General features: G+C 41.8%; 1 protein-coding gene across 2 annotated transcripts; it reads right to left on the bottom strand.

Moving 5' to 3' along the window:
* On the bottom strand, positions 1-10,199 carry lpcat2 (lysophosphatidylcholine acyltransferase 2). 2 transcript variants are annotated; one of them, XR_003930639.1, is made up of 15 exons: positions 9,921-10,199; positions 9,399-9,541; positions 7,037-7,254; positions 6,495-6,607; positions 6,004-6,064; positions 5,618-5,676; positions 5,260-5,294; positions 5,014-5,068; positions 4,673-4,755; positions 4,187-4,312; positions 3,915-4,068; positions 2,154-2,252; positions 1,438-1,579; positions 409-681; positions 1-330 (listed from the first exon to the last, which is right to left on the bottom strand). XR_003930639.1 is itself a non-coding variant. In XM_030085158.1 (14 exons), the coding sequence occupies exons 1-14, from the start codon at positions 10,029-10,031 to the stop codon at positions 503-505; spliced, it is 1,578 nt and encodes a 525-aa protein (XP_029941018.1). In that variant the 5' UTR covers positions 10,032-10,199; the 3' UTR covers positions 1-502. The 2 variants fall into 2 exon arrangements, 1 of the variants encoding a protein (XP_029941018.1); XM_030085158.1 differs by having other exon boundaries at positions 1-681.
* Positions 10,200-12,758: the final 2,559 nt, after the last annotated feature.

Here is a 12,758-nt window from a genome sequence, read left to right as displayed (position 1 = left end):
TGAGCTGTATAGGTGGTGGGATGGATATTAAACAGCTATCTCAAACACAGTTTTTTTTCTTTTTCTTTTCTTTTTTTTTTTACATAATTCATTTCAACTGCAACCTTTTCTTATTTTCTGACATGACACGTAACAAACACATGAAACTTTACAGACATACAAAGTCACAAATACACAATCCTTGTGCAATGACTCAGGGGAAGTAGTATTTTAAAATCTCTATAAGGCACTAAAATTGAAAAAAGAAGCACTCCTAAATCCATCTATAAAAATGCAAGCGCTTGACTGAATATGGCTCTGCTGTGGCAATGACTTCATATATATATATATATATATATATATATATATATATATATATATATATATATATATATATATATATATATATATATATATGTATGTATATATTTCTGTGTGTGTGTACTGTGTCAAGATGGTCAGATGATGGTCGAGTGTTTTTCCTCTCAGTGCGGTTGAATAAAGTTCACAGCTGGATTCAGTCTCAGTCGTCCTTTTTGTCTGAGGTGCTGTCTTCTTGCTTCTCGTCGGAGCACATCTGACTGGCCAGCTCCAGATCGCCGGGCGTCGCCTCCTGGATGGCCTGGTACCTCTGCAGCTCCAGGTACGTGGTGAAGAGCTTGGCGTACTCCGGATGGGTCGTAGCAAAGGCCTGGAATTCATCTGCGAAATCACAAGTCCATGACATGAATATGCGACAAAATGAGTCGATCAGCCACAGTTTTCACCTGAAATCACAAAGGAAAATTTGGTCGACACCAGATAGAATTACATTTTTTATGGCATTTGGCACTGTCCTGTAGTGGATGAATAAATACACCAAACATATTTACATTCCCGGATGCGGGAGCTGTGTTCAGGCTGCAGGTTTTCATTGAATGAAAAGAAGAAGGAAACAATGCTGTTGATGGACATGTATGTGTGCAACCATCCAATCCTGCTTGAGTCCCAGACTCAGCAGACTGAGGCAGTTTGGTTTGTTTCCACATGAGCTGCTCTGGTGCAGCTCGGTTCGAGTTTAAGGTCGGGTCTTAGAATGCTGAAACAAACAGAATGTGGCAGGTGTCTGCACATTGTTTCAACCACCAACTGAGAGCATTTGCAAGAGAGCTAATGTTTTGGCTCATTTAGCCATTCGAAAGGGCAATGTGAGCTCTCAGCAGCGAAAATATGTCTACAATAACTTCACAAGTAGATTCAATCCAGCACATAGCATCATTATCAAAGATGTGCCAGGATGTCACTGACATCCGAAAAGCATCCAATATGCCATCTGCTACATATTTTGGTCCGAAGTTAAAACACGCCAGAGAGCAAAAACCCAATCTTTTCCCATATTTTCCTGCTTTACTCACGATTGCACCACACAGCCTTCAAGGATAAGATACAGCTTGGCGTTGCGCGGCGCATTGTACTCACTGAAGGTGATGAAACCCGAGGCATCAGCATCAATCTCCTTGAAGAGTTTGGTCATGTTCAGATCTGACACACCCAGAGCGGAGCGCAGCAGAGCAGTAAACTCCTCGCGGGTGATTTTCTGATCGTCGTCCGTGTCGAACAGCTGCATGAGAGAAGAAGACGGCCGGCCAGAAATTCCAAAGTGCTTTTCAATTAGTTACGTGTTCAGAATAAAAAAAAAAAAAGGGCCTTCATAAGTGTAAAAAGTTTGTCAGAGAGTTGAGAAAATTGTGCATGAAATTTTATTTCTTGATGGATTAGTTTGTAAAAACATCCTTTCAGATGCAATCCGCAAAGCTGGAATTGTTTGTCACGGTTCTCATGTTATGAACAGTAGAACTTCTTTTTTTCACAACAGATACAGATCGTTTTACTTGATATTATTCAAATTTCTGTGAAGGTTCCCTCTGTTCTCCCGATAGCACTGTTGTTTTGCACAGTCAAGGCAGCGCTGGATGATTTAACTCCATTATGGGCATTTGTTTGAGTGTGTGTCAGGATTACAGTAAAAAATATCAAATGCTTTCCAGATTACTATTGGAGATATAACAGAAGCAACAACACACACACACACACACACACACACACACACACACACACACACACACACACACACACACACACAATGTTCTGCACAACATTTGATCATAGAAAGAGTAAATCCGTTTCCATCTCACCTGGAAAGCCATTTGCAGGACTTCTTCAGTGTTAGCTGGCCGGCACAAAATGTTCACACCGATTACATATTCTCTGAAGTCAATGGTGCCGTCTCCGTTCTGCACAGGATCGAGGAGGAAACATTACATTAAACAACAGCAATCAATCATTTATGGCTCAAGTTCTCCTTCGTTGACTATTTCTGCATGTCTTCAGCAAAGACACAATTTATTCAAGCAGTGATTGATTTAGTTATAAGGTGCATTTTATACAACTATTCTTCTCTGATACCAGTTTTTTTTTTTTTCTCGATGTAATGGTTGCAGGAGGCAGGAACATGATCGACTAACAATAGGTGCACACACACACACACAGGCACTTTGTCACCCAAGTTAGAGTCACCAACTAACCTGACGAGCTGTTATGCTGTGAAGTATTAATACTGACAACCACTCCACTGTTCCTTTAATCAATTATGAAATGCACTTACTTACAGTACATGTACTTCACACAGATGCAGCGATTCAGAAATATGAGAGTCTAGTCAGAACTGCTTTTATAATAAAAGTAAATCAATGTAAATCAATACTTTCATTATGTTATTTTGGTCGTTATCTTTTTGAGCCTTCTGTTATACATCAAGCTGTTTAAAATGAGAGAAGCCTACAGACATTGTAGACTGTAAAATATCATCTCTTTCGTTTCTGCCCTGACATCTCAGTAGCATCAAAAAACACAAAGTAACAGTGAAGAACTGGCAGTAATAATGATCTTCCCACTCAAAAATGCTGGCAGACATACTAAAGACGGAGTCCAAACTGCTTTTAATCATAATTTCCTCTTGCAGTTTGTGTAAATCCTGAGCCCACACTATGATTAATATGAAATGCAGTGTGGTCTTTTACGTTTTTTAGTCTGAGTGTTTAAAGCGATACTTCAACATTTTGGCAAATTGGCCCGTTTAGCGCAATTCCTTAGTCATTTCGAACAGTATACTTACTTTTTTTGTGAGGGCGAGCTGTTGTTTATTCAGAGGTGAGTCGGGGAAGGTTTTCAGGACGGACACAATGGAAGTGAATGGTATTTTTGGGTCCCCCTCGTCAAACTCATCAAATACACAATCCAACAACCCCAAAACACTTTGGTGGGCAAATTATAATCCGCACATTCACTACGCTGTGAAGTATTAATGCAAAATTACGAGATTGAGTTGTTTATGCGAAGATTGCTAAGACGGAACTACTTGTCTGGGCGTAGTGATTTCAAAAGAAAAAGTAGTTCCCAGTATTTGCTTCAGTGTCGTAACGCTACAATATTATTTGTTGGTGTTCTACAGCGTAGTGAATGTGCGGATTATAATTTGCCCACCAAAGTGTTTTGGGGTTGTTGGATTGTGTATTTGATGAGTTTGACGAGGGGGAACCAAAATACCATCCACTTCCATTGTGTCCGTCCCGAAAACCTTCCCCGACTCACCTCTGAATAAACAACAGCTCGCCCTCAAAAAAAGTAAGTATGCTGTTCGAAATGACTAAATAATTGCGCTAAATGGGCCAATTTGCCAAAATGTTGAAGTATCGCTTTAAAATTATCTTGTTCACTGATGTTTTTACTGTTTGTTTTTGAGGTGAAGCTTCTCTGCAGCATTACTGAAGCATGTACTGACTCCAGAGTAGATAGAGCTCAGTGTTTTACTGGTCTTCACCAGCTGCATCATGTAGTATTGGGCCAGGCTGCATCGAATGTAAACATTAAACAGGTAACATAAAGTTCAACCGCACCCTGTCAAACAATGCAAACAGCTCTTCAAGCACTGGGCTGACGGGGAGCTTCAGGAATCTGGCAAACTCCTCGATGGTAATGCGTCCACCTTTACAGGAACTGGCCATGGCTGCAAAACCCTCCAGCTCCTTCCTCACATTGTCCCATTTCAGACTAGATAAGTAAAACACAACGAAGAACGAATTAATAAAGGACAAACGAGCAGTGAAGTACTGAGCCGATCTGACCGCTCCTCAAAGGTAAAGCTAGCGTCGAGGTTAGTTGTTCTTACTTGAGTTTGCGGCTAATTTTGGTGAACTCAACCAGGCCAGCCTCCATGGGAAGCGTCAGCTCGCCGGCCGAGATCATCAGGCGGCAGTCTTCGTATGTGTGGTCCGTCACGGGAACCCCCAAGGCCCTGAAAGCAGAAGTGGTGCGTGTGTAATAGTTAGTTCACAACGCTGATGAAGAAATTCAAACAACAGACGAATCACAACAATGACAGAAAGAAAAGGAACTGGGGTTTTAAGGAGCAAAACCATAGAGGAAGAATATTAATTCATATTTTCATTCATTTGAGTTGTATAAACACACAAATGTTGGTTCTCCATTGCAATACTACAAACCCAAGCAATGCATAATATAACGTGATATAAAGTGGTTTTAGCATCCCGAACAACAAGTTAATCTTTTTCTTTTTATGAGGTGTAAGCTGTAAGGAATTTCCCTCTGGGATTCATCGACTGCTTTCCGATCTATAGGACCAGTAAACACTGACCGGGCCATGGTTTCTCGCACTCTGCTGGCAAACAGAGGCGCGCTTTTCTTCTCCTCCTCAGTGGGGATATGCGGCGGCAGGAACTGGAAAACAGAACAGAGAGATGAAAAGGTCAGAGTGAGCGTCAAATGGAGAGTAAACTTATAAATCCCGGCATGGGAGGCTAAATCCCCTCTCACAGATAACAGATAGCACATCTCAGCCTCACTAATGCAGCAGTTCGGAGGAACTTCCAAATAAACTGCACTGGCTGTTAAAACTTTGTTTTTCAAATTGAAATGTTGGATCCTGGGTAATAACTCATCATACCACACTACAGCTGGGTGCTTAGTGTGTCTTACCTCTATCTCTACTGTGGTGTAGAGCTGGCAGAGGGTCAGAAGCAGCAGCGTTCTCCTGCACACAACACATCCGAGACCGTTTGTTATTCGAAAACGCCAAAAGGTCTACATGCAAAGACAAGCAAATACTGATGCTATTATTGAGCTGTGACGTCTCTGCAGTCCAGGAAAGCATCGGTCCTTGTAAAACATGCACAGTGTGAGAGAAACGTCCAAAATCTCTCTCTGGGAAGAAAATCTACTCACGAAGAAAAACCTTGCCAAGTCCAAGTCACTGTATCCTGGAGGAAAAACAAAAAATAAACAAAGGTTCACAGAGTGATGGCACAGATAAAATTCCAAGCACGACAAACAAGCTTCTGTGTTTGATATCGATCTTTTTTAGAAACAGACTGAAATGTGGTAAATATATAAGGATAAAGACCTGCAGTCAGAAGCTGTTCTGGTTTGATAGACAACTCTGTGAATAAACTGTTTCTTCATCGCTGTTTATCTTTCATTCATTTATAGCTTTGCCTCTCCGTGTTCATCTTTCATGCAAACGAGCGAGCAAACTGTCCAGTTCTCAGTGAAAACATGTTCGATCACAGTCCTGCACGCTCACCATAGAGTTGGGATATCTCATGAGCACGGGCTGCACAGGGACCCCTGGGATGAAGGCACCTGTGTGCAAGGCGAACAACATAGGATATTAAAAACAAGAACAAAAAGCACTATTTTTTTAATGACTAAAGACTCATGCACCTCACTCAGAGACAGTTCAGTACCATCTGATACCAGGGTTAATAGTTAATCTTTACATTCCTATCCTGTTGACACTGACAGGCTGTATTGTGCAACAATAAACCTTTAACTTAATGTAAGTGAAATGAAGCAAAAAGAAACCGATGAAACTGTTAAATAGAAAGTTCTACCTTTAAATTTGCAGTTGTCTTTTGAGTTTGTAATCGGAATATTAAGCAAGCTGTAAGTTCACATTTGACATATTACCTTGCTTGAAAGTGATGAGACATGAGCGGTTTGTACACGTTCCCTCAGGGAAAATCAAGACCTGGAGAAACAAAAAAAGTTTCATGTTAAAGAGAAAATGTTATATCACTGTTTTTTAACCAGGAACAGATAGGTTTCTTTTTGTTTCAGAATTAAATACCCTGTCGACCATAAATCCTTTCTTACAACAATCCCCACACTTCATAAGTTGTTGCTGCACTGTGCCATGTCAAAAACATTCTGCAAATACTGGGCCAATATCATGTTGATTTGTTCTCTTTCTCAGACAGTTTTCAGAAAAAAATACGTCCAATATACAGCCTCTTCCCCGTTTGACACGATGTCGGTTCAAGAAAACATGATGAGCAAAAAACTGTCAAGCCAAGTACAGTTTTGTTAATTTTTTTTTTCTGTTCAGTTTGCATGCAACAAAAAATGTGAACCGTACTCCACCGAAGGGGCATTTTTGCTTGGAAATCTGTGAGACTGACCTGTGGCCAGTGGCCTCCTGACTTCGCTCTGCTGTCAATCTCTTGGATCGTGTTCTTCCTGGAGTCTGGGTCCTTCCTGGACACCAGCACTGGCTGCAGACAGCGCACAAACCCTGCAGACACGACAAAGGACCAAAACAAAACCCCAATACAGTCAGCAAGGGAAAAAAATACAGATCAAGAACAAGCTGTATGGCATCAGTGCTATTACAAAAAGTCCGATGTTTAGCAAGTTAATAGCACATGCTGACTCCACAAAGCACATTCATATAAGTTAGTTATAACGAGCATGAATGTCAGTGACATCTGTAATGTAATGATCTGCAACAAGCAGATAATGACTTTCCATCACGTTTCCTTCAAGCCATCATTAAACACTTCGTCAGTAAGGGTGTGAAATCACATATCCTGATCAAGACTAATGCATCTGTTTAATAAACAGCCCGTCAGCTCATGCGTGTTTTCACAAGTTCACACATGAGATGATAACACATAAGCTTTCAGAAGTGCATCAGCCTCTGCATGAGAAAGAAGTGGCTTACTGCCGAAGATGGGCGTGGCCAGGTTCTCCACACGGGAGACGGTGGAGGGCAGGCCCGCCACGATGCACACGATCCCATCGAAGAAAGTGGAGTGGGGCGCCACGGCCAGGATGGGAGCCTCGCTGCTGGTGACCTGCCTCCCCTTGACCACCACTCTGAAGCCCATGCAGAAGTAGTAAGCCCTCCCCAAGGCAGCCATCACGTTTCGACACAAGAATCTGCAGAGGAGAAAAATTGTTGAATTTGCATCATTGCTCATGTCACACGATCTTTAAACTTAGAATAGTAGATATGATCTGACCATGCTTTGTTTGTTAAGTCAGTTTGCGTGTGCGAAAGTCTTTTTGCAACAGAAAGAGTTGCACCATTTCTCTGTTCAGTCATTTTGAAATTGCTAAAAAGAAACCACCTGTTACTTCCTCCTGAGCTGCGTCGCCACTCAGACGCCCCGGCACTCAGTGTCGAACTTCTGCTACACGTTCATAGAATGCGACCTGATACATTATAAATCCAAAACTCAACTGGGCCTGAAGCAGTGGAGTGCATTTTACTTTTTGGTTTGAAATCAAAATGAACAGAAAACCACATCATTTGATGAGGACTATGCAAGAAGTACTGACCAGATAGTTTGAGCATGTGGAGAGCTGTGCTTTTTATATGCAACAGATGTTAACAGTATTGTCTTGTGATGTAAAAGCAGAAGGAAGTCAAGCAATAAAAGAGGACTATTTTGGGTGAGAGAAAGCGTGGTAGTTAAACCTTTAAAAACCTCCTGCTATGGAGCTTTAGAGATGCATCCCCTAACAGTGAATAAGTTCAAAAAATAAAAAGATCCAGTTTCATTTTGATGTGATAACTAACCAATTTGCTCGTAAAGTGATTCACAGACGGACTTGAAGAGATAAGCACTTCTCTTCGGTTTGTACGTCCTCCACACCTTGTTTGGTCATATTCATGGCTGCGGTGTAAAGGTCACTACCCGTATGTGCTGTGCAGCAGCTACCGCTTGAACCGACACCATGTAAAGATCCTGAATCACTTCATGTACTGAATATGTCATATCTGTTCTATTACGACAGGAATCACGTGGGAAACCTTCTATTTAATCCATCACAAGTAATAACACTCCTAATATCATTGTCTAATATTAGTTTTAAGCATGAGATGTTGGAGGATTGGCTTCAGTTTGTAAAGAGACAAATCTTATTTTCAGTTCCTTTTAAGCTCATTCTAATACCACGATTTCCTTTCTCTTAACTGAGGGGAACTGGGCTGAAGTAATGCTTGCTGGGCAGATATGATCTCAGAAAGTATGATTCGGCAGAAGCACATGCAGCTGCACGTTCTTCATGTCAGGCGCTATTATTTTGAGAATATGCTGGCTCTGCTCTGTGCTGCTGTCCAGTTTATGAAGTCTTTCTGGCAGGGGTCTCTGTTTCAGCTGGAAAACTCAATGTCTTATTTACAAAATCACAACATATTTTTTTTCATCAGCCAGATTTCCATTAAATAGAACAGTTGTTAATAACCTTTTTGCCAGTGTTTACATCAGTTTCAAAAAATCTACTGCTTGAGTCACACTTTATAGAGTTGCCACATAAAATGATCAAACAAATACAGCAACATAAATACTGTGTCTTGTGTATTGAACTGTATCAATATTAAAAGCATGTATGAGGTTAACAGACCGACCGCGGCCCATCTGGTCTGATAATCTTTGTGACTTATCCTACGATGCAGTCCATCTTCTTTAGTTCAACCATAATGGAAAAGACAGAAAATGTGGATATTGGCAGATGAAACAGTAAACACAGCAGAGCCCCGGGCCTGGATTGCTGGGAGTCCAGGTTTGATTGATTAGAGTCCAGGACTTTATTTGATTATAGGCCTTGCAACTATGACAAGTGTTTTTTTCTTTCTATTTTTTTAGCTGATTGGTTCATGAGCGAGTTTGATTATTGAGATTGTGATTGAGTGAAAATCTGCTTTGTCATTCAACAGGAAAGTGTTGACGACCGGCTAAAAACAAACTCCTAAATCCCTGAGATGGACAGAGGGCAGAGCAGAAGCTACAGTGACTCACCACTATCACATAATGTACTATAGGGCTTTTAGTTATTGCATAATAAAGCTTTTATGAAACTCAGCACGCTCAACAACATTACAAAACAAATGTTTAGGGAACATGTAAATAAAACCAGTCTAACTTATTACGGGATACTTGATGAAGCGTAAATGAGAAAGCGTGGCGTTCAGAGAGCTGTGGCCTCTGATGGCTGTCGGTGCACTGGTGCCCAAGAGGCGTGGGCAGCTCCGAAAGCCACACTGTGTTGCATGGGATGGTGTTTGTATCCATAGTTACCGTCTCCAGCCTGTCATTGGCTCCACGGCTCCTTTCAGAGGATGCTTGAAGGTTATAATGACAGACACTGGCCATGTCACCATCAGGACCAGGGAGATGAGGATGGCTCGAAGAGGGACCAGGAAGATCCCCAGCAGGACACACTGCGTGCAGGGAGAGGAGCGGATTAATCATAAATTATGGGCCTGCGCCAAAACAAGAGGAGGCTGCGTCCATCTTTAGACGACAGGAGAATTCCAAACAGAAATATGCACGGGGCTGGAAATCCACCTCACTGCTCTAGACTTTCTGGAACGCGCACAATGGCTCTCATTGTTTGTGCAGCATATAACGAGGCTTTACAAGCCGATTGTGGAAGCCCTGCTGGAGCAGATTACAGGCCCTGGTAACCCAGCGGCAGCCTGCGCGTGTGTAATCTGACACATCTGAATGGCTGCGTGCGGTCCTCAGCTCTCCTCCACACACACACACAAAAAAAAAAAACACCAGCCCCCTGCCACCCGACCGAAACACCATACTCACTTTAATCACCGCGGCTTTGGTGAGTTTGGTGTCTTGAACGAAGGGGTTGATGACCGCGGGCAGCAGCAGGGATTGCTGCCGCGGCAGGGCGAACACTCGCTGCGGAGGCATCGCGGCTCCCGGTCAGCGGACAAACGCGCAGATGTTGTTGTCGAGGCGCAGTTATGTTATCATCATCTCACTTCCTCAAAGCGGCCTCGTCTCTCTCTCTCTCTCTCTCCCCCTCTCCGGCTCCTGCTTCCCCCCCTCGCCCGGGGTGGACGGTGTCAGTGCGGCTGGAGCGCGCGGCAGAGCACGCCGGCGGAGCGGGACTGACGCTCAGGCTCCACCTCCGCCGTGCGGCTGCAGTGGGGGGTCGAGCCCCCGGTCCCCGGGCTCCGGTCTCAGTCCGCAGGCCTCCCGGCCCCGGTACATGTGCATCAGGGAACATAATCTGAGAAACATCCTCGAGAATATGCATGGACACCGTCAGTAGGCTAAACGTTCTGCACAAGAAAAGAAGGGAGAAGACCGGAAAAAGGCGCAAACCAGGAATGCGCTATTTGTCTGTGTTATTGATTAAGATCAACAGAATGAGCGCAGTGTTTAAAGGAAAAAAAAAGTGGCAATGACCGCAAGTGGCATTAACAAAAATATTTAGATTTCAGGGGAATACGGGCGTTCACATGAACTTCACGAAATGCTCACCAGATGGCGCTATTCTATAACTTATTTTAATTATTTAACTCTAAAGAAATATCTTTTTTTCTCTCTGATATCTCTTTCAAAGCGACCGAAATCACTTTATTCGCCAATTATTCATTTTCATTGGAAGTTCTCACACACACACACACACACACACACACACACACACACACACACACACACACACGCATGCACGGACATATGCTTATATAATCTATAAAGATTTCTTAGGGTTACCCTCTAATCCTATATGCAATAGCAGTAAAGAGGTTAAAGGTGCTGTAGGCAGGATTTTGCTAGTCAATGCTAATTGTTCTGTGTTTTCTTTGGATTAAATGTTAGAGTATCCATTGATAATCCTTTAGGAGTGTAGCATAATTGCACTACCGCGAGGGCGCAGCGTTTCCATCTGTCTCTGTTCTGAGCTAAAAAGGAATCTCGACAGCTCCAGGTATCTTTGACCAATCAGAAGAGCCCATGAGGCTCTAACCGTGATTGGTCGAGGGGTGTTCGTCACACGTTCTTGTGGGAGGGGCTTAACTTGCATAAGGGCGTGATGACAGAGAAAACAGGACAGGATTGGCTGTGCTGGGTTTCAAATCGCCATCTTAGATGGGTCAAATCACCATCTTGCTTAGGTAAACCTAAGAAAGATGGCGGAGATGCGGAATCCTGCCTACAGCACCTTTAAGGGTGTGATGGCATTGGTTTACTTGTTTTAGCTTTTTCTTTAATATGATTTGGTTTCTTACAGATGAGTGTGGAAGAATTAATTGCATAATTCTTGTTCTTCCTCCTCCAAGGATCTTTGGTGAGATGGCTTTCAGTTTTCGTTCTGAGAGATGATGCAGCAGTTTATTTACTATTTTACTTCAAATCTTATTCTTCTCTAACTTTTTTGATTCCATTTAAATCACATTTTTGTTTTGCTATGTTAATTAGCTTCCCTGTCATATTATTTGATGTGGTTTAATGAATCAAATCAAAAAATGTATATTTTTATGCAGTTTTGATACATGTTCAGTTCTTTTTGAATAATTTAAGCTGCCTTTTTAATTCACAATATTAAATGCAAAATATAGTTATTTCTGTTGTATTTTCAATTCAATTTTTAAAGGCACCGTCATCCTACAGTTTGAGGTGACTTGTATTTTTCTATTTTCCATCTAGAAGTTGTGTTTCACATTCTACTGTTTTCATTACAGGTGATTAAAGACTGACCCCGAGCAGCCTTCAGAATCTCAACCATGACTAAAAGATCCCTTTGATATTTACGCCAACATTTCTGTTTCACATGTCTGACATGGAAAAAAAGCAACAACCTTCAAAGTAATGATGAGAGAGCTAAACAGCTAAAAGTTGTAATTTCAGTTGTTCAGTTTCACAGATGAAAGCAAGTAACAGTCTTGACATGCATAACAAAACTTTGTACTAAACTTTATGAGCCGTGTTATCCTGAGGTTAAACATGTTTTGCAGCTTCAAACAAATTTTGTTTAATTGGAGGCAACAGAAAAAGGCTTGTTTGGATGGAATATTAGCAGAGTATTTGGTGGAAATCACTGATGTGGAGTGTTTCTGAAAACACAGTTCATCACTGCGTCCACAAATGTGATGAAAACTTAGATGTTCAAATAAAATAATCAAGCACAGTCTAAACAAACAGAGAGGCAAACCAACTGCTTGAGTCAGCACCCTTTGGTTCAATAAATGAAAATCACATTGAAAGTCATATGTGTAGCTGCAGAACTTTACTGGACAAATTCAGTCCAGTCACACTTAATGTAATATGCATGGTTATGGCATGGACGACATGCAGATTCATGAAGGTATTGTTCATTGTTCATATTTCACAGTTTTGTGAAACTTATGCTGCGGCCCAAATTTCTGAGATCTTTCAAAATATGACAAGACATTGATCAAAAAAACACTCTGCAAATGTAACATGGCAACCAAACAAAATAAACAGACATGCTGTTCAGATCTCTTGACCACTGAATCATTTAACACTTTCTGAAGCCACAAAGTCATAGAGGGGGTCAAGAAATGTTGAATTTGTAGATGATTTTATGTGCAGAATCCTTGACTTCCATTGATTTGACATGTCACCACTCCGCCTTCTTTAGCTCGTCTTTACCTTTTTACAAAGAGTTTT

This window comes from Salarias fasciatus, chromosome 1 (assembly GCF_902148845.1).
Source record: "Salarias fasciatus chromosome 1, fSalaFa1.1, whole genome shotgun sequence".
Taxonomy (NCBI): Eukaryota; Metazoa; Chordata; class Actinopteri; order Blenniiformes; family Blenniidae; genus Salarias; species Salarias fasciatus.
Note: the sequence above shows the minus strand (reverse complement) of the source record. Positions and strands in the feature narration are given on the sequence as shown.